The 17,697-nt window shown below is 34.1% G+C and overlaps 7 protein-coding genes across 10 annotated transcripts in view; 5 read left to right on the top strand and 2 right to left on the bottom strand.

The window, feature by feature from the left end:
- The window catches only part of LOC138136240 (cyclic GMP-AMP synthase-like receptor), a 200,949-nt gene that overhangs the window by 145,661 nt on the left and 37,591 nt on the right, over nt 1-17,697 (bottom strand). The gene's annotated exons all lie outside the window — the stretch shown is intronic.
- The window catches only part of LOC138136209 (puratrophin-1-like), a 215,879-nt gene that overhangs the window by 164,816 nt on the left and 33,366 nt on the right, over nt 1-17,697 (bottom strand). The window lies entirely within an intron of this gene.
- LOC138141552 (farnesol dehydrogenase-like) lies at nt 195-1,398 on the top strand. Its single transcript, XM_069062287.1, has 4 exons — nt 195-370; nt 423-887; nt 939-1,091; nt 1,143-1,398. The coding sequence occupies exons 1-4, from the start codon at nt 260-262 to the stop codon at nt 1,182-1,184; spliced, it is 771 nt and encodes a 256-aa protein (XP_068918388.1). The 5' UTR covers nt 195-259; the 3' UTR covers nt 1,185-1,398.
- LOC138123889 (farnesol dehydrogenase-like) lies at nt 5,912-6,959 on the top strand. Its single transcript, XM_069038723.1, has 4 exons — nt 5,912-6,084; nt 6,136-6,594; nt 6,646-6,804; nt 6,854-6,959. The coding sequence occupies exons 1-4, from the start codon at nt 5,977-5,979 to the stop codon at nt 6,893-6,895; spliced, it is 768 nt and encodes a 255-aa protein (XP_068894824.1). The 5' UTR covers nt 5,912-5,976; the 3' UTR covers nt 6,896-6,959.
- On the top strand, nt 8,455-9,750 carry LOC138123845 (farnesol dehydrogenase-like). 2 transcript variants are annotated; one of them, XM_069038686.1, is made up of 4 exons: nt 8,455-8,601; nt 8,656-9,111; nt 9,169-9,327; nt 9,379-9,750. In XM_069038686.1, the coding sequence occupies exons 1-4, from the start codon at nt 8,494-8,496 to the stop codon at nt 9,418-9,420; spliced, it is 765 nt and encodes a 254-aa protein (XP_068894787.1). In that variant the 5' UTR covers nt 8,455-8,493; the 3' UTR covers nt 9,421-9,750. The 2 variants fall into 2 exon arrangements, with proteins under 2 accessions (XP_068894787.1, XP_068894779.1); XM_069038678.1 differs by having other exon boundaries at nt 8,656-9,117; nt 9,379-9,509.
- On the top strand, nt 12,642-14,072 carry LOC138123840 (farnesol dehydrogenase-like). The gene is made up of 4 exons (XM_069038664.1): nt 12,642-13,166; nt 13,217-13,678; nt 13,729-13,887; nt 13,941-14,072. The coding sequence occupies exons 1-4, from the start codon at nt 13,059-13,061 to the stop codon at nt 13,980-13,982; spliced, it is 771 nt and encodes a 256-aa protein (XP_068894765.1). The 5' UTR covers nt 12,642-13,058; the 3' UTR covers nt 13,983-14,072.
- On the top strand, nt 15,203-16,276 carry LOC138122168 (farnesol dehydrogenase-like). Its single transcript, XM_069036311.1, has 4 exons — nt 15,203-15,389; nt 15,451-15,912; nt 15,963-16,121; nt 16,171-16,276. The coding sequence occupies exons 1-4, from the start codon at nt 15,282-15,284 to the stop codon at nt 16,210-16,212; spliced, it is 771 nt and encodes a 256-aa protein (XP_068892412.1). The 5' UTR covers nt 15,203-15,281; the 3' UTR covers nt 16,213-16,276.

Genomic DNA, 17,697 nt, shown 5'->3' with positions numbered 1-17,697 from the left:
AAAATACTCTCTTTTGCATCTGTTCACCTGAATTACCAAAAGCTACCAAATAACATTTTTCCGCCACACCGAAAGTACCTACCTAGCGACTGGACTATCTAGTTCCATGATAAAAATATTTAAAAATAATTTTCTATGCTAGATTAGATAAACGCAAGGTCGAGCCTTACATCCACATTTTCCAGATATATGAATATGTCTACACGAATGGAGGTAGATTCACTTTATCAGATCACGTTGATTTGGACAGATTGTCAAAATGGTGGTTGTTTCATTAGATCGCTGGGTAGGTAAAGTCGCCATCGTCACTGGTGCTAGTGGTGGAATCGGTGCAGCCATTGCGCAACAACTGGTCGAAGAAGGTTTACAGGTGAGTAATTTCACAATTTCGTGAACAATTTTGCATTGAATAATGATTGAAGGTGGTTGGTCTTGCCAGACGTTCTGAACGTGTGGAAGAATTAGCCAAGAAACTTCATGGCAAGAAAGGTAAACTTCACGCCGTCAAAGCAGACATATCCAAGGAAGAAGACATCCTGAACGCCTTCAAATGGACTTCCGACAATCTGGGTCCCGTTCATGTCTTAGTGAACAACGCTGGAGTTGCCGAAAACACAAACTTAACGACACAAGGGGACACGAAAAAATGGAAAAACGTTTTCGATACCAACATCATGGGTTTGTGCATTGCGACCAGGGAAGCAGTGAACATTATGAAAGCAAAAAACATTGACGGCCACATCATTCACATTAACAGCACCCTTGGCCATAGCGTACCCCCGTTTCCTGGACTGCATGTGTACGGAGCGAGTAAATATGCTGTCACAGCTCTTACCGACACACTGAGACACGAGCTGCGACATTTAGGACTCAAGATCAAAATTACGGTAAAGACTTTTGTTTCGTTTGGAAGTTGTTTCTGATTGGTGACATTTTAGAGTGTGAGTCCAGGAAGAGTGGCGACTGAATTACTCCAGGGTAAGGGACGCGATCCGAAAGCATTTGAAAGGCTGAAGAGACTTCCAAGGTTGCAACCTGAAAATGTGGCCAATGCAGTACTGTACGTCCTATCGACCCCACCGGATGTTCAAGTAACAAATTAATAGTTAAGAACGAGTGGTTTTTGAATAGATTATTTGCAGATACACGAATTAACCATTCAAGCAATGGGTGAAGAGGTTTAGTCAAATAACTCCTTTACATTAATCTAATGGAGATTTTTCTACGCCAGGCAAACAAAATTGTGCATTAAAAATATTTTGTGATGGGACTGATGGGTTTTTAATATTGACGTGTCCTGTATTTACCCTCCTGAGATGATGCTCGGTCAAACTGTGATTTGAGCTAGCACTGATCACTGTTACTATATCTGTATCTATTATAATAAATAAAATATGTATGTTTTATGACAGTGTATTATGAAATTTCTATGTATGGACAAAAATTTAATAAGTTGTTATGTCATGGTTCGATAGCTACGTAGGTACATGATAAAATTCTTATTTTGGTAATATTTTCCATTTAGAATTAATTTTGTTCTGAACAGATAACAACATTTTTTTTGAAAAATATAACACTGATCCCTGGGAGATTTGAAACTTGCCACGATTTCTTGAAGGAACAAGATTTCAATACAAGACACTTTTTTTTTGTGACAAAATTTCAAATTAAAGCCAAATCAAAACCAATTTCATCTTTTTCGATAAAGATGAGACCTTATAAAATACCTTCATCCTTTTTTTGTCCTCAGGGTAGGCCATTTTTAAATTTTTCAACACTTTCTCTTCACTTTTCCACAAAGAGTGTCAGAAGACGTCAACTCCATTCACATTCAATTTCACGTAAAAATCACGTTTGCTAAGAAAACCTAGTTACCTTTGAAAAATATGACATGCGAATTATAACCAAAAAGGTCGGCTTTTGAAAAGGTGAATTCGTAATTGTGCAGTTATGGAGCTATAATATGATACGAGTCTTATAAGAAGCATTTTATCGCACGCACGGTTTTAGAGCACGACGAGCTTAGCGAGGAGTGCCCTAAAGGAGTAAGTGCGATAAAATGCCTTATAAACGAGATGTCATACAGTATTTTTTCTACTTTGCCATTTTTTCATATATAATACAATAAGTGGTCTAATTTTTTCCGACAAAATTTGTCATTTAAGACATGAGTAGCTTTTGCAACGAAAATTACACGAGTCGACGAAGGAGACGAGTGTAATTTTCCAAAAGCAAAAGTTACGAATGCCTTAAATGACAAATTTTGCAGAAAAAATTAGACCACGAATTGTATTCGACGTGATAATCCACCGAGAAAATTTTTATCGAGTTGACCTAATAAATTTGACGTTTCATTTTGAAATAAATTTTTTCGCTGAAAAACCACTAGTTGTTTTTTCACTCAGCTGGTTGTTTTTTCACTCTGCTCGGTGTTTTTTCACTATAAATCAATTTGATTGGTCCAAATTTGAAAAATGCTGCAATTCGATTGGTTAAAAATTTTCGAGTTGGATTGTCAATGAAAAAAAATAATTTAAAATTTAAAACCATTAAAGTGGAAGGATTCCACCCAAGGTCACGTCTGCGGTCTGCTGCGACACCACAGTATCCGTCAAAATTAAAAAATTAAATTTCACTATTTTTAGTATGTATTATTATTATATCACGCCTTTTCCTAGTAATAGCATCAGTACGAACGCAAAGTAGAAAAAATATAGAAAACCCTGCTGCACTACTTGCTGCAGTGTTGGTAAGTGCAAACAAGGCAGGTCCGAGGTTGTTTATAGATCAAAATATCATCAAAACGTCAAAATCGCAAAAATCGTTGATTAATGAAAAATAGTGTATTAATGAGGTCCATTAATACACTATATTTTAGACAAAATAATTCATTAATATTGAAATTAACAAACGGTCAACGGAAATAGTTATTTAATAAACTAGTTTGTTAATGAAGACGATTAATAATCGAAACTGTTTAAAGCACGAACGAGTGTAGCGAGTGAGTGGCTTTAATAGTTGAGATTATTAATCGCCCATTAACAAAAGAGTTGATTACAAAATTTTTTCGTTGACCGCAAACTTTTATTTTTGGTGACAAATTTTGAAATTAAAGCCAAATCAAAACCAATTTCATCTTTTTCGATAAAGATGAGACCTTATAAATACCTTCATTCTTTTTTTGTCCTCAGGGTAGGTTATTTTTAAATTTTTCAACACTTTCTATTCACTTTTCCACAAAGAGTGTCAGAAGACGTCAACTCCATTCACATTCAATTTCACGTAAAAATCACGGTTGCTACGGAAACCTAGTTACCTTTGAAAAAGATGACATGCGAATTATAACCAAAAATGTCGGTTTTTGAAAAAGTAAATTTGTAATTGTGCAGTTATGGAGCTATAAAATATAGAAAATCCTGCTGCACTACCTGCTGCAGTGTTGGTAAGTGCAAACAATGCATGTTCGAGGTTGTTTATACATCAAAATTTAATCAAAACGTCAAAATCGCAAAAATCGTTGATTAATGAAAAATAGTGTATTAATGAGGTCCATTAATACACTATAATTTAGACAAAAGAATTCATTAATATTGAAATTAACAAGCGGTCAACGGAAAAATAAATTAAGTATGAACTGTTACTTTGTTTTTGTCCTCTTAATAAATCAAACTCCATTCTTTAAATTCTCTCTTAGCTCCATTTGCGTTTTTAAAGTAATTTGCTTTAAATAAAAGCTCACTAAAAATATCTATCACAAAACGACCTCTTATTTTTGACCAAATTTCTAAGAAATTTGGATGCTCGACGTCCAAAGCAATATTTCAAAGAACTTTAAAACACTTTTTCGTTATTATGGGTGAAGAAAGAATGACAAAAAGAAAACTCTTTTATTGTCAAAATTTTAGCTCTTCAGTCGTACATAAATATTGTTCAAGTTATATAATTTAACAATATTGAGATTTTTTGGATTAAAATCATAACAAACTTAACTTTTTTTTTTAATTTAGACCTTCATTCGCTTTAAACATACCTATAATTACACTAGTCTACAAATTTTGACTTTAAAAAAGTATTCTTCGCGTAAAGTACTTTTTTTTTATTAATCTTCATATGCTGAATACAAAATTTATAATATATACTTAAAATTAGTTTCCGTTTTCTAGAAAAAAAAATTACAAGATTTTTGCAAAAATTAACAGAAATCATACTGTTCTTCTATACATTATTCTGTATACCGGGTGATTCAGTTTGGTATTCGCGGCCCTATATCTTTTTTGTTTTAAGAAAAAAGTATAGCAAACCATATATATGTATTTGTAAATCGTTTGTGCAACTACAATAGATGATGTTGTCAAATCTTCTCTGCGATGACATATGTCAAAATTAAGAGAGTCAACTTTTTTTTTTAAATAGTACACTACACATTTATTAGCCTACTCTTGCAAAACTTTTTTTTCTACATTTGAATGTGTAAAAAAAGTTGACAATTACATCAGAAAAAAATCGAGAAAAATAATAAAATATGATTTAATTTATTCGAAAGCGTTATTTTCTAAAAAGAGCTAGTAAGCCAAACATTTGTAAATTCGCATTATGTTGGTTCTCTGCATGTCATTATTTACAAGACAACCACGTAGCCAAAAAATAAAATGATTTGACCTTGTTTGTTTTCAAGCCTCGGGTGCGCCTCGGCCAGAAAACTGAGACTCGGACGAAATACCAAATCCATGAATTTATGATGCTAAATTCGCGTTGTTGTTTCCCTGCATCTCACTATTTTAAGAATTACATAGCCAAAAAATAAAATTATTTGACCCGATCCATCCTGAATTTACTTTATTCGAATATTAGAATTTACACTTATTCGAATTTTACATCATCATGTCATTCATGCACTATCAAAATTCAACTACATATTTTCATCGTGTATGCATTCAAAGCGGTATAGTCAGGAAGAAGTTAGGTTTCGAAGCCAGATGTTATATCATAGTTATTTATTTAAATGTAGGTTATAAGTTATAACATAGCTATTTATTTAAATGTAGGTACGTTAATAATTGACACTATTAATGTCAAAATTCAATTGTCTCCATGGCTAACTAGCTCTTTTTAGAAAATAACACTTTCGAATAAATTAAATCATATTTTATTTTTTTCTCGATTTTTTCCTATTGTAAGTGTCAACTTTTTTTACACATTCAAATATAGAAAAAAAAGCTTTACAAGAATAGACTAAGAAATGTATAATGTACTATTTAAAAAAAAAAAGTTGACTGTCTTAACTTTGACATATGTCATCGTAGAGAAGATTTGACAACGTCATCTATTGTACTTTCATAAGCGATTTACAAATATATATGGTTTGCTATACTTTTTTCTTAAAATAAAAAAGATATAGGGGCGCGAATACCAATCTGAATCACCCGGTATATTGTATTCTGCTTTCCGGGCACATAATACCGCTGAAAAGCTAAAATATTAATACATAATACCTTTTCTCAATTTAGATATCGCGCGATCAAATTAATTTGTAATCGAGTCATCCATGGATTTGAATCCGTATGTCTTTTGCGACTAATCTGTCTGTGTTTATAGGAGCGTGGAGTTCAAGTGACGACATACGATTTCGGATTCATGGACAACTCAATTACCTACAAGTTAATTTGATCGCCCTTTATTAACTCGTGGAACGTTTCATTAGCAGCGTCCTTGAAAGAAAAATTGATGCAAAAATATAAAACATTATAATAAAATAAAAGAGTAAAAAATCAATGTTACCTTCTAGAAATCTACAGAAATTTTTCTTTTTTATTATGTGGGACTAATGATATCAGACAAACTACGTATGCTAAACGTGTAATCTACCCAGTACGTGTTATTAAACACCATACCGAACAAACAACATATTTTGATAATTTTTGTAATAAGTGTTTAGAGCTGTTCAGTGGCACACAACGCATTTGCAACTTGTCCGAAATGGTGGTTTCAATGGATCGTTGGATTGGTAAAGTGGCCATCGTCACTGGAGCCAATTCTGGAATTGGAGCAGCAGTAGCAAAACAATTAGTGGAAGCAGGATTAATGGTAAATAAGTCCTACTATTTCACAACAGTTGCTAACTATTTCAAATTACAGGTGGTAGGTTTTGATCGACAGTGCGAATGGATGGAGCAAGTGGCTAAACTCCACGATAAAAAAGGACAACTTCACCCAATGAAAGTCGACATCTGCAAAGAAGACGAGATTCAGGAAGCTTTCAGATGGACATCCAATAATCTAGGTTCCGTTCACATCTTAATCAACTGTGCCGGAATCGCTCAAGAAACGACCCTCTGGAATGGAGACACAGAAAAATGGAAGAAAACCTTCGACACCAACGTCATCGGTTTGTGCATTGCAACCAGAGAGGCGGTGAAAATCATGAAAGCGGAAAAAATCGACGGCCACATCGTCCACATGAACAGCATTTCTGGCCACTTCGTACCGAATATTCCCTTGTTCAACGTGTACCCGGCGAGCAAATTTGCTGTCACGGCTCTGACCGAAACGCTGAGACAAGAATTTAATCAACTGGGTGTCAAAATCAAAATTACGGTAAAAATCCGACTCCGTTTGGAGGTTGTTTACGGATTATTGGAATTTTAGAGTGTGAGTCCAGGGCGGGTAGACACCGGAATTGTCAAACGTAATAATTTTGATATGAATTCGAAAGTAATCCAGAGAATGATGAAGACGCCAGCAATGAATGCTGAAGATGTGGCCGATTCGATTTTGTTCGTTCTGTCAACTCCACCGCACGTCCAAGTAAGAAATACAAAGTACTGAACCGGCGATTTTTTATTTTACTTTGCAGATCCACGAATTGACAATCAAACCAATCGGAGAGGCCGTTTAATCTACACGAAATGTATTCATTTATGGTTGGACTTGTACAATAAATAAAATGAACTAAACATGAACTAGTTAATTGTTAATTTGTGTTTTCCCAAATTCAAATTAAATCAGTCTTAAATGCTTTATATCTTTGTGCAAATTATAGAAGACTGAATTGTTTTCAAATTTTCGTTCTTTAACTTTTCTTTAAATTCTAGTAGAAAATAGTTACCAAAAGCAAACATCAAAACGTTACTTAGTATACAGGGTGATTCTGAAATAAGTTTGGAAAAAAAACCGGTAATTGGTGATGATAAGAAGTCATTGACAAAAAAAAATCTTATAAAAGTTTTTTTGTTTTCGAGATACAAATGATTGAAAATTTGGTCAAAATTGTTAGTACGCTGCTGAGTTAAAGGTGATTACCTGATTATATTGGTATTACTCCTCTCGATCATTTCCATAGAAACATTTACAAAGCAGTGTGCTTGCACCTACGAGTTTATTGTGGAGTTGATGTAATAATGGTTGCTAATGAAGTGAACAAATTCGGACAAATTTTCCCTATTCATAGGCGTTGGAAATACAAGAATATAGGGTAATCTCCATCCTTTTGATTTCACCTCCAAAAGTCATTTACGCAGAATTATTTTGTGTCAAGGATACTCCACATTTTTTTTTCTAAACTTATTTCAGAATCACCCTGTATTTTCTTGCTGAATTAGTTTCTTTGTCAATGTCTGTCGAAAAAAGATACAAAACGTTTTTCACTTATGACTGCTGTAAATAGTAAATTCCAATAATTTGCTAAGTATTTCACACTATTTTAATAAAATCGGAAATATTTATGATATATTAATAAGCACGAATGCTTAGATAAAAAGTTAACATTTGGCTATCTTTTAGTTTCGTAAATAAACCACCATTAAACATGAACTAATTATTAGTATTAATTTGTGTTTTCCAAATTTTGAGTTGTCTTAAATCCTTTCTTCTATCTACGTTCTAATTACAAAAGACTGATTAGGTGTTTGTTCGGTTTGAACATAGTACTAGCAGTAACTCTAAAAAAGTTTATACAAAAAACAGAGAACATAGTTCCCAAAGCGAATGTTTTCTAATTCCAAATTCCAAAATAATCATTTATAATACCACGAGTAGTCCAAATTATGTCGATTATTTTTCAAACTGGTCACGAATTATCAATTGTGCTTGGGAATGAATCCACGAGTGCGTCAGCACGAGTGAGATTCGCAAGCACAATTGAATGAGTGAAACCAGTTTGAAAAATAATCGACATAATTTGGACTACGAGTTGTATTCGGAGGACTATTCCATGAACCAACTTTGGCAATTTGGCAGCAAATCGGAAGAAGAAATTAACGCAGAAATCGAAGAAAATGTTTCCAACAACACAAAAAAGACACGTAAGTCCATTTGGAAGCAATTCTCATGGCTGCATTCAACTATAAACATTTCAAGGGTGTTTGGAAACCCATAGAATTTATTACCATGTTTTTTTACCGACGATAACAAAATGAATATTTATGTAGCTAGCGTTCTTATAAGTATCATACGAAACGATCAAGCACGTTGAGTTCAGAACGTGACGTGTCAGAAATGGTAGGCTCAATGGATCGTTGGAGAGGTAAAGTAGCAATCGTCACTGGAGCCAACTCTGGAATTGGAGCAGCGATTGCAAGACAATTAGTCGACCAAGGTTTAAAAGTAAAGAACCCCCCCTATTTTTAACAGTTGGTAGACCTGTCTTTCTAATAACAGGTGGCAGGTTTTGATCGACAGTGCGAATATATTGAGCAAGTCGCTAAGAGAGTCCACGATAAAAAGGGACAATTTCACGCCGTCAAAGTCGACATCTGCAAAGAAGACGAGATTCAGGAAGCCTTCAGATGGACATGCGACAATCTAGGTCCCGTCCACATTTTAATCAACTGTGCGGGAGTCCTTCACAATACAACCCTTTGGAACGGAGATGTAGAAAAATGGAAGAAAACCTTCGACACCAACGTCATAGGTTTGTGCATTGCGACCAGAGAGGCGGTCAAAATCATGAAAGCGGAAAAAATCGACGGTCACATTGTCCACATTAACAGCATCAGCGGTCATGTTGTACTAAATGTCAGAGGACTGAATGTGTACCCAGCAACCAAATGTGCTGTCACGGCTCTGACCGAAACGTTGAGACAAGAGTTTAATCATGAGGGACTCAAAATAAAAGTTACGGTAAAGAATTTCGCTCCATTTGGAATTTGTTGGCGAATGTTGTAATTTTAGAGTGTGAGTCCAGGAAATGTGGACACAGGGTTTACTAATGATTGTAATTTTCGGATGGATTCGAAAGCCGCTCAAGAGATGATGGGGGCACCAAAACTGAGAACCCAAGATGTGGCTGATTCGGTATTATATGTTCTGTCTACAGCACCCAATGTCCAGGTAAGAACCAGATTATTCAGAATTAGTGATTCTTGATTAGCTTTTTTTCAGATACACGAATTGACAATTAGGCCAACCGGAGAATCATTTTAATATGCAAATTTGCAACATCAATTGGTAACTGTGTGTCCAACAGATCAATAAAATGAATTAAAAATATAAACCGAATATTATGTTTTGTATGTCCAAATGAGAGTTTCTCTCAAAGAACTCACAACAATAAGACAATGGATAGTTCAGTCGATATAAGGACAGGATTCTTCTTTTGGTCCTATTTTCCATTTAGAGTTAATTTTGTTCCAAATATTTGGTAAAAAACATGTTTTGAAAACTAGAAAACTGATCCCTGGAAGACTTTTCACGATTTCCTAAAGGAACAAGATTTCAACCTTTAAAGGAAAATAACTTTCAGTTTATTATGCAATTTTAATTTTTGGCTCAGAAATTACGAGAGAATACTTTTTTATTACCAACACTTTTGCTTTTTAGCACCTAAGAATCGAACAGTTCCCGCAGTAATGACAGACAAGCTAAGAGATTTTTTTCAGTTCAGATTTTAGTTTGGTGTCGACATAACATTAACAACGACCCAAACATTTTTGCTAAAAACACAGTATATGCTTCTGAACTGAATATTTATTTTGCACTTTTCTTGTTTTAAAGTTACTTCAATTGCTTTGTACAATGATCATAAAGACCGGATTTTAGGCGCTTAAAATTTAATGAAATAGGCGCCTAAAATAGGTCGTCACAACACACTTTTAGGTGCCTAAAATTATCAAAAAGGCACAAAAACAGGAGTCACTGAAATAGTATTTTATTAAAACGAAAATTTTTTTACGATTATTTCCTTCATGTGTTTAGCAACCAATTGCGTGACAAATATTGACCAATCAAAACGAGAAAACAAAAAATAACCCGATAAAATTATCTAAAATGCAATAATCTGATAAAAAATGTGGGTACCTGATTTAAAAAATAAAAAAATTAAATAAAAAGGACTGGAAATAATGCGTTTGGTTTCATTCTATTCAGGAAATAATCAGCCGTATACCCCTCGTGCAAAATTTTAATATCGGCAATTTTTTTTACTAATGAACTCAAACATCCATAAATTATTCGGTCAGAAGATCTATTATTATCAAATAAAAGCCCTCGACTTCGTCTCGTGCTCTTATTTGCTAATAATTGGTCTTCTGACCTCATTTATGGATGTTTTCGTTCATTAGCAAAAAAATTTCCGATAAAAAATTTTGCACTTGGGATATAATATGTGAAAAAAACAAAATATAAATTTAAAAAAACAAAATACAAATTGAAAGTTAACAGTACCTACATAACACACATACCGGGTGTAGAATTGGTTTACGAGACATAGGATTTTACATGTAAAAATAAAGAGTTTCAATTATTGGCTCCCCTAATAATTTTATGCCAAAATAGTTAAAATGAAAGTTAGAGAGAATTAAAAATACTGTCTAATTCCACTCTTTGTTTTTTTCTAACATCTTGTGGTACTGAAAGAAAAGCAAGAAATGAGTTAACAAAAAAATACTAAAAAGTAGCACTAGCCGTGAAATTTGACTTTTAAAATACTATGTATTTGTCGGATGGTTTCTCTATTATTTAATTGTCTTTTAATTTGCCCTTCAAATGAAGTCGTACAGGACTACAGGATAAATGAAAAGGTATCTTCCATTAAATGCTCAAACTTCTCTACAATTCTTCCAATTGTTTCTGTGGCATGAATTGATCGGTCTGGGAAACCTGAAGCAAATGTTGCTTGGAAGTTGCTTAAAAAAGATCCTCCATAATAACATTTAAAGAAAGAAATACAATTTCATGCTTAGTAGTACTTTTTACTGTTTTTGTGTCAACTTCTTTCTTGCCTTTCTTTCAGTACCACAAGATGTTAGAAAAAAAAGTAAGACTGAAATTAGACATTAATTTTAATTCTCTCCAATTTTCATTTTAACTATTTTGCCGTAAAATTATTAGGGGAGCCAATAATTGAAACTCTTTATTTTTACATGTAAAATCCTATGTCTCGTAAACCAGTTCTACGCCCGGTATAAAACTAGTTATCAAATTAATTATTTTACTTAGTTATTATTTTAATTATTACACCAAATTTAGTGTCTGTTCGCCTGACAAAGAAAATATTGTTCCAAATTATCACTTTTGCAATTACATATATCTTTTGTCATCAGCCCATTCGGCTAACTTGTCTTTATAATTTGGTTTTGTTTTTGGCATTTCTTTTGTTTTTACTTGTACATTTGACATGAATCAAACAAAAAGTAAGGTCAGGTCAAGATAATGGCTGGAAAAATGACGAATAGGCATTTTGCCTAAAATCCGGTCTTTAAATCAAGCAATGAGCAAAAATTCGAGAAATAGAATAGAACTAGATTAGGTACTCGTACTATTATTTTAATGATAAGAAAATAACTATTTTCGCAGCACGTGTCATTAAATACTACATCGAACGACGTCACACTTTGATAATAATTTTACACAAATTTATTAATTTAAAAAAATGTGCACATTGTGTGTGTAAATGTAGTTACCATAAATCAATAAAATAAATTACGTATGAACTGTTACTTGGTTTCTGTTCTCTTAAATCTGTAAACATACTCCAGTTAATGGGCAAAACACTTTATTTTTTATTTCTTTGTTTCATTGCTGGGCTCTCTTAGCTCCATTTCCTTTTTTAAAGTAATTTTGTTTTAAATAAAAGCTCAGTAAAAACATCTATTATAAAACTACCTCATATTTTTGACCAATTCTCTAAGAAATTTGGACGCTCGACGTCCAACTCAATATTTCAAAGAACTTTAAAACACATCTTTTCGTACAAGTACAGCTTCGAGTTTTTCCAGATTACGGAATCTCGCTGGTGCCGTTTTAAAGCTTGTTCTAAGTGGTCCCAGACATGCTCGATAGGGTTCATCTCTGGACTTCGTGCAAGCCACTCTAGTACTGGCAATTGAACTTCCTGCAAATACTGCTGCACAATTCCTGCGATGTGGGGTCGTGCCTTGTCATGCATTAAAATGCAATTTTCTCCAACAAAGGCCGCATAAGTTTAAAAAATAAATGTTACCTTCTAGAAACCCACAGAACTATTTTTTTTATTATGTAGGTACTATCGATATCAGACAAACCACGTATGATAAACGTGTAATGAACGCAATAAGTGTTATTAAAACACCATACCGAACGAAGGAATTTTGATAATTTTTCATAATATTACGTTCTTTAAGTTTTCTTTAAATTCTAATGTACGAGTAGCCTAGTAGAAAATAGTTACCAAAAGCAAACATCAAAACGTTACTTAGTCTTTGTCAATGTCTGTCGAAAAAAGTTGCAAGACGTTTTTCACTTATCATTGTACTCGTAAATAGTAAATTCCAATAATTCGCTAAGTATTTTACACTATTTTAATAAAATGGGAAAATTTTTATGATATACCAAGAAGCACGAATGCTTAGATAAAAAGTTGACATTTGGCTGCTATCTTTTAGTTTCGTAAATAAACCACCAGGGGGCAACTCAAAAACTTTAAATGACGTAGTCCACTATGTATGCATTTGCAAATGGAATGCAATTCAACACTTATCAGACTATTTAGATAAAAACTAAGTTGCGACTTTTCGATAATCTATCTGTGCGTATTCGGGCAGGTTCATTTTATAAGAACTCGTCCATTTGAAAAGATTGTCAAAATGGTAATTTCAATGGATCGGTGGAAAGGCAAAGTGGCCATCGTCACTGGTGCTAGTGCTGGAATCGGTGCAGCCATAGCGAAACAATTGGTCGAAGAAGGTTTACAGGTACAATTTAACCATTTTGTGAACAATTTTGTATTGAATAAATATTGAAGGTGGTTGGTCTTGCGCGACGCTCTGAACGTGTGGAGGAATTAGCCAAGAAACTCCAAGGACAGAAAGGTAAACTCTACGCGATCAAAGCAGATATCTCTAAAGAAGAAGATATCCTGGAGGCTTTCAAATGGACTTCTGACAATGTAGGTCCTGTTCATATCTTGGTGAACAATGCTGGAATTGTCCAGCAAACAAATCTAATCGAAGGCGACACCGAAAAATGGAAGAAAACCTTCGACACCAACGTCATGGGTTTGTGCGTTGCAACCAGAGAGGCAGTGAAAATCATGAAAGCAGAAAAAATCGACGGTCATATCATTCACATTAACAGCGTCGCTGGCCATACCGTACCGAATTATCCCGGATTAAATGTATACCCAGCGAGCAAATATGCTGTCACAGCTTTGACTGAAACGCTGAGACAAGAGCTCAACCATCTGGGACTGAAAATTAAAATTACGGTAAAGAATTTCACTCCGTCAGGAAGTGCTTTGCTATTGCTCAATTTTAGAGTGTAAGTCCAGGAACAGTAGACACAGAAATCGTCCAAACTAATAATTTTGTAATCAACTCGAAATTCGTTGAAAAGATGAAGAAAACTCTAAAGTTGAACGCTGAAGATGTGGCCGATTCGGTTTTGTATGTCTTGTCGACGCCACGACATGTTCAAGTAAGAAATACAAAGTACTGAACCGGCGATTTTTGTTTTTTTTTTCTTTTCAGATCCATGAATTGACAATCAAACCATTCGGGGAACCAGTTTAATCTACAAAAAATGTGTACAATGATTGTTGGGAAATGTACAATAAATAAATAAAATGAATTAAACAAATTAATTATTATGAATTTGTCTTTTCCCAGTTTCGAGTTGTCTTAAGTCTTTTCTTCTATCTACGTTCAAGTTACAAAAGACTAATAAGGTTTTTGTTCGGTTTGAACATAGTACTAGCAATAACTCTAAAAAAGTTTATCCAAGAAGCAGTTTTACGTTGGGTCAAGACTAATCTATATATGTGTGAATGTCTGTTTGTTTGTATATTTTGTATGCAAATCTACAGTTTTACTCCGATCTTGATGAAATTTTGTACACTTGATCTTCAAAACAAGAAGAAAATTACTGTCTACTTTAATTTTACAAAAACCAACCCCTACTACCATTTTCAACCCTGTTAAGAAAAAGACAGTTTTTTCGACTTGGAAATACCCTCACCTTCGCGGCTTCACCCCTATTTCAACCTCTGAGTATATCGTCACCTTCGCCGCTTGACACCCACAAAAAGCAACCCCTATTATCATTTTTAAGCCTGTTAAGCACAAAAAAAAGTTTTTTCGAGTTGGAAATCGCGTTTGTATTATATGTTCAGGTGTCATAGTTACATTTAGTTGTTTATAAAAGTAGCAATTTCGCAAAATGTGTTTGAATGATTGTGTTTTACCGGAAGATGTCTTAAATGAAGCAGAACAAGCTTCAAATAGCTTAATACCGGAAAAATCAAAAGGCTGGTATCTGAAATCAAACGAGACAATCAAACAATAGGAGGATCTAAATAAGGTTACAACTGAAAATAAAAGTGTTATGTTGGCGTATTTTCATGAATTGGTAAGTGATCATAGTGTTAGTTTCTTATCGTATTGATCTTTTTGTTTATATAGTCGAAGAACAAAGTAGTCTACAGTAAAGTTTTAATTATTCTTCGTAAAAAGACAAACTTCATATTGAAATTACTGCGTTTATCACAATACATGAAGGTAGAAACATAATTTTTAAACATTCTGAAATTTGCGGGCGAAGCCTCGGGTAAAAGCTAGTATGTTGTATAAAAATCAATTTAAAATTACTATTATTTCTTGGTGTTCCACTTCTAATGTTACTCAGTATATTTTCAAATTCCAAATTCCAAAATAATCAGGTAACCATTTCAAGGCTGCCTGGAGGCTCATTGAATTTACTATCATGTTTTTTTTATCAACGAATATGAATATTTATGTAGCTAGCGTTCCTATGAGTATCATACGAAACGATCCAGCACGTTGAGTTCAGAAAGCAAGTGCGACGTGTCAGAAATGGTAGGCTCAATGGATCGTTGGAGAGGTAAAGTAGCAATCGTCACTGGAGCCAACTCTGGAATTGGAGCAGCGACAGCGAGACAATTAGTCGACCAAGGTTTAAAAGTAAAGAACTGTCACTATTTTTAACAGTTGCTAGACCTGTCTTTCTTATAACTTATAACAGGTGGCAGGTTTTGATCGACAGTGCGAATATATGGAGCAAGTCGCTAAGAAAGTCCACGATAAAGAGGGACAACTTCACGCTGTCAAAGTCGACATCTGCAAAGAAGACGAGATTCAAGAAGGTTTCATATGGACATCCGATAACCTAGGTCCCGTTCACATCTTAATCAACTGTGCGGGAATCGGTCAAGAAACGACCCTCTGGAATGGAGACACAGAAAAATGGAAGAAAACCTTCGACACCAACGTCATGGGTTTGTGCATTGCGACCAGAGAGGCGGTGAAAATCATGAAAGCGGAAAAAATCGACGGCCACATTATCCACATTAACAGTTATGCCGGCCACGTTGTACCAAATTTTCCGAGAGTAAATGTTTATGCTGCCTCGAAATACGCAGTTACGGCTCTGACTGAAACGTTGAGACAAGAACTTAATCAGCTGGGTGTCAAAATCAAAATTACGGTAAAAATCTGACTCCGTTTGGAAGTTGTTTACGATTGTTGGAATTTTAGAGTGTGAGTCCAGGGCGGGTAAACACCGGAATTCTCACTAATAATAATTATGATATGAACTCGACAATAGTCCAGAGAATGGTGAAATCGCCAGGACTGAATGCTGAAGATGTGGCCGATTCAATTTTGCACGTCCTGTCAACTCCACCGCACGTTCAAGTATGAAATATAAAGTCTTGAACCGGCGATTTTTAATTTTTCTTTCCAGATCCACGAATTGACAATCAAACCAATCGGGGAAGTATATTAACCTACAAAAAAATGTGTATATTGATTGTTAGACTTATACAAGAAATACATACAATGAATTAAACATGAAGTAATTATTATTGATTTGTGTTTTCCCAATTTTGAGTTGTCTTAAATTCTTTTTGTAATTTGCCTCCATTTTGATTCTCTAATAGACATATTAACGAACGCGACGTCATCATCTGGGATGTCCTTATAGTCATTATTTCACGGAACATTTTACGAAAATTTTTAGGTTGGCATAGCTTGATCCGTCATGCGTGTCAGTTTAAATTACAAAATGTGCAAAGAATTATTTACCAGGATTTATCAGGCAACAAATTCGCGACCGTATTTTTTGGCAATTTCACGTATTTCAGCGGGCGTACATGAAAGATTATCTTCCATATTCGTGTTTTGTGACAGAATTTGGATAAAACAAAAGGCGACTTTGAAGACTTGATCAAATTTTCACTTTTAAAATTAAGACATTACCAACCGCCACAAAAATCCCTAAATCGAGGAAAGTAAACATTTTTGTTTAAAAACGACTTAAAAAGGGCAAATTACAAAAAATAGTATAAAAAACTCGTTTCATAAGACCTTGAAGCACTCATTCTTTAAAATAACTCGTGGCTACGCCACTCATTTTTTAATCTTGAATTCGTGCTTCAACACTGGTCTTATGAAACTTGTCTTTTAATATACTAATTCTTCTACCTACATTCAAATTACAAAACATTGAATTGTTTTCAAATTTTGGTTCTTCATTTTTTTTTTAAACTCTAAGTTACCAAAAGCAAACATAAAAATATGACTTAGTGCATTTTGTTGCTGAATTAATTGTTTCGTTATATCTGCACAAAAAAATTGTACCACTTTCTTTATTTATAATTGTGAATAATAAATGCACATAACTTGCTAGCTTGTATTATCTGACACAATTTCAATTTACTGGATAACATTTTATGATATGCCAAGAAGTAAGAATGCTTGATAAAAATTCAGCAAGTGGCTGTGCAAGGATTGGGAATTCAAAAATTTTAAATGACCGACTACATTTGATATGCACGTGTAAATGAAACGTAATATTTTGATAAAAGCTAGGTTATGACTTTTATATTTTGGATAATATATCTATACGGATTCGAACATGTTAATTTTATCTCAACACGTTGATTTGAAAAGATTGTCAAAATGGTGATTTCAATTTTTGGATTGCTAACGATAACAAATTAACCATTTATATGGCACGTGCCGTTAAATACCGTACCAAACGACCTCGCACGTTGACACTTTCTTTTCAAATTCAGAGCTGTTCAATCGTCAACAACGCATTCTTATCAAAAAAGGTGGGTTCAACGAATCGTTGCAGAGAGTGTTAGTCCTGGACCTGTTATAACAAATCACTGAAGCTGGCAACTTCAGAATTAAAAGAAAAATTGATGCAAATAACGTTACTGAAAATTGAACATAGAGCGGATTCGGTGATGTACGGTTTGTCGAC

Source organism: Tenebrio molitor, chromosome 1, assembly GCF_963966145.1.
Source record: "Tenebrio molitor chromosome 1, icTenMoli1.1, whole genome shotgun sequence".
Lineage (NCBI taxonomy): Eukaryota > Metazoa > Arthropoda > Insecta > Coleoptera > Tenebrionidae > Tenebrio > Tenebrio molitor.
The sequence above is the reverse complement of the archived record's forward strand: the minus strand, read 5'-3'. Positions and strand labels throughout refer to the sequence as shown.

Bases quoted from the DNA above. Each gene is read 5' to 3' on its own strand.
- LOC138123840 (XM_069038664.1), top strand. From the start codon at position 13,059: ATGGTAATTTCAATGGATCGGTGGAAAGGCAAAGTGGCCATCGTCACT. The intron at 13,167-13,216 runs GTACAATTTAAC...TAAATATTGAAG, and splicing joins TGGTCGAAGAAGGTTTACAG to GTGGTTGGTCTTGCGCGACG. The intron at 13,888-13,940 runs GTAAGAAATACA...TTTTCTTTTCAG, and splicing joins CGACGCCACGACATGTTCAA to ATCCATGAATTGACAATCAA.
- LOC138123889 (XM_069038723.1), top strand. From the start codon at position 5,977: ATGGTGGTTTCAATGGATCGTTGGATTGGTAAAGTGGCCATCGTCACT. The intron at 6,085-6,135 runs GTAAATAAGTCC...TTCAAATTACAG, and splicing joins TAGTGGAAGCAGGATTAATG to GTGGTAGGTTTTGATCGACA. The intron at 6,595-6,645 runs GTAAAAATCCGA...TTGGAATTTTAG, and splicing joins GTGTCAAAATCAAAATTACG to AGTGTGAGTCCAGGGCGGGT.
- LOC138141552 (XM_069062287.1), top strand. From the start codon at position 260: ATGGTGGTTGTTTCATTAGATCGCTGGGTAGGTAAAGTCGCCATCGTC. The intron at 371-422 runs GTGAGTAATTTC...TAATGATTGAAG, and splicing joins TGGTCGAAGAAGGTTTACAG to GTGGTTGGTCTTGCCAGACG. The intron at 1,092-1,142 runs GTAACAAATTAA...GATTATTTGCAG, and splicing joins CGACCCCACCGGATGTTCAA to ATACACGAATTAACCATTCA.
- LOC138122168 (XM_069036311.1), top strand. From the start codon at position 15,282: ATGGTAGGCTCAATGGATCGTTGGAGAGGTAAAGTAGCAATCGTCACT. The intron at 15,390-15,450 runs GTAAAGAACTGT...AACTTATAACAG, and splicing joins TAGTCGACCAAGGTTTAAAA to GTGGCAGGTTTTGATCGACA. The intron at 16,122-16,170 runs GTATGAAATATA...TTTTCTTTCCAG, and splicing joins CAACTCCACCGCACGTTCAA to ATCCACGAATTGACAATCAA.
- LOC138123845 (XM_069038678.1), top strand. From the start codon at position 8,494: ATGGTAGGCTCAATGGATCGTTGGAGAGGTAAAGTAGCAATCGTCACT. The intron at 9,118-9,168 runs GTAAAGAATTTC...TTGTAATTTTAG, and splicing joins GACTCAAAATAAAAGTTACG to AGTGTGAGTCCAGGAAATGT. The intron at 9,328-9,378 runs GTAAGAACCAGA...GCTTTTTTTCAG, and splicing joins CTACAGCACCCAATGTCCAG to ATACACGAATTGACAATTAG.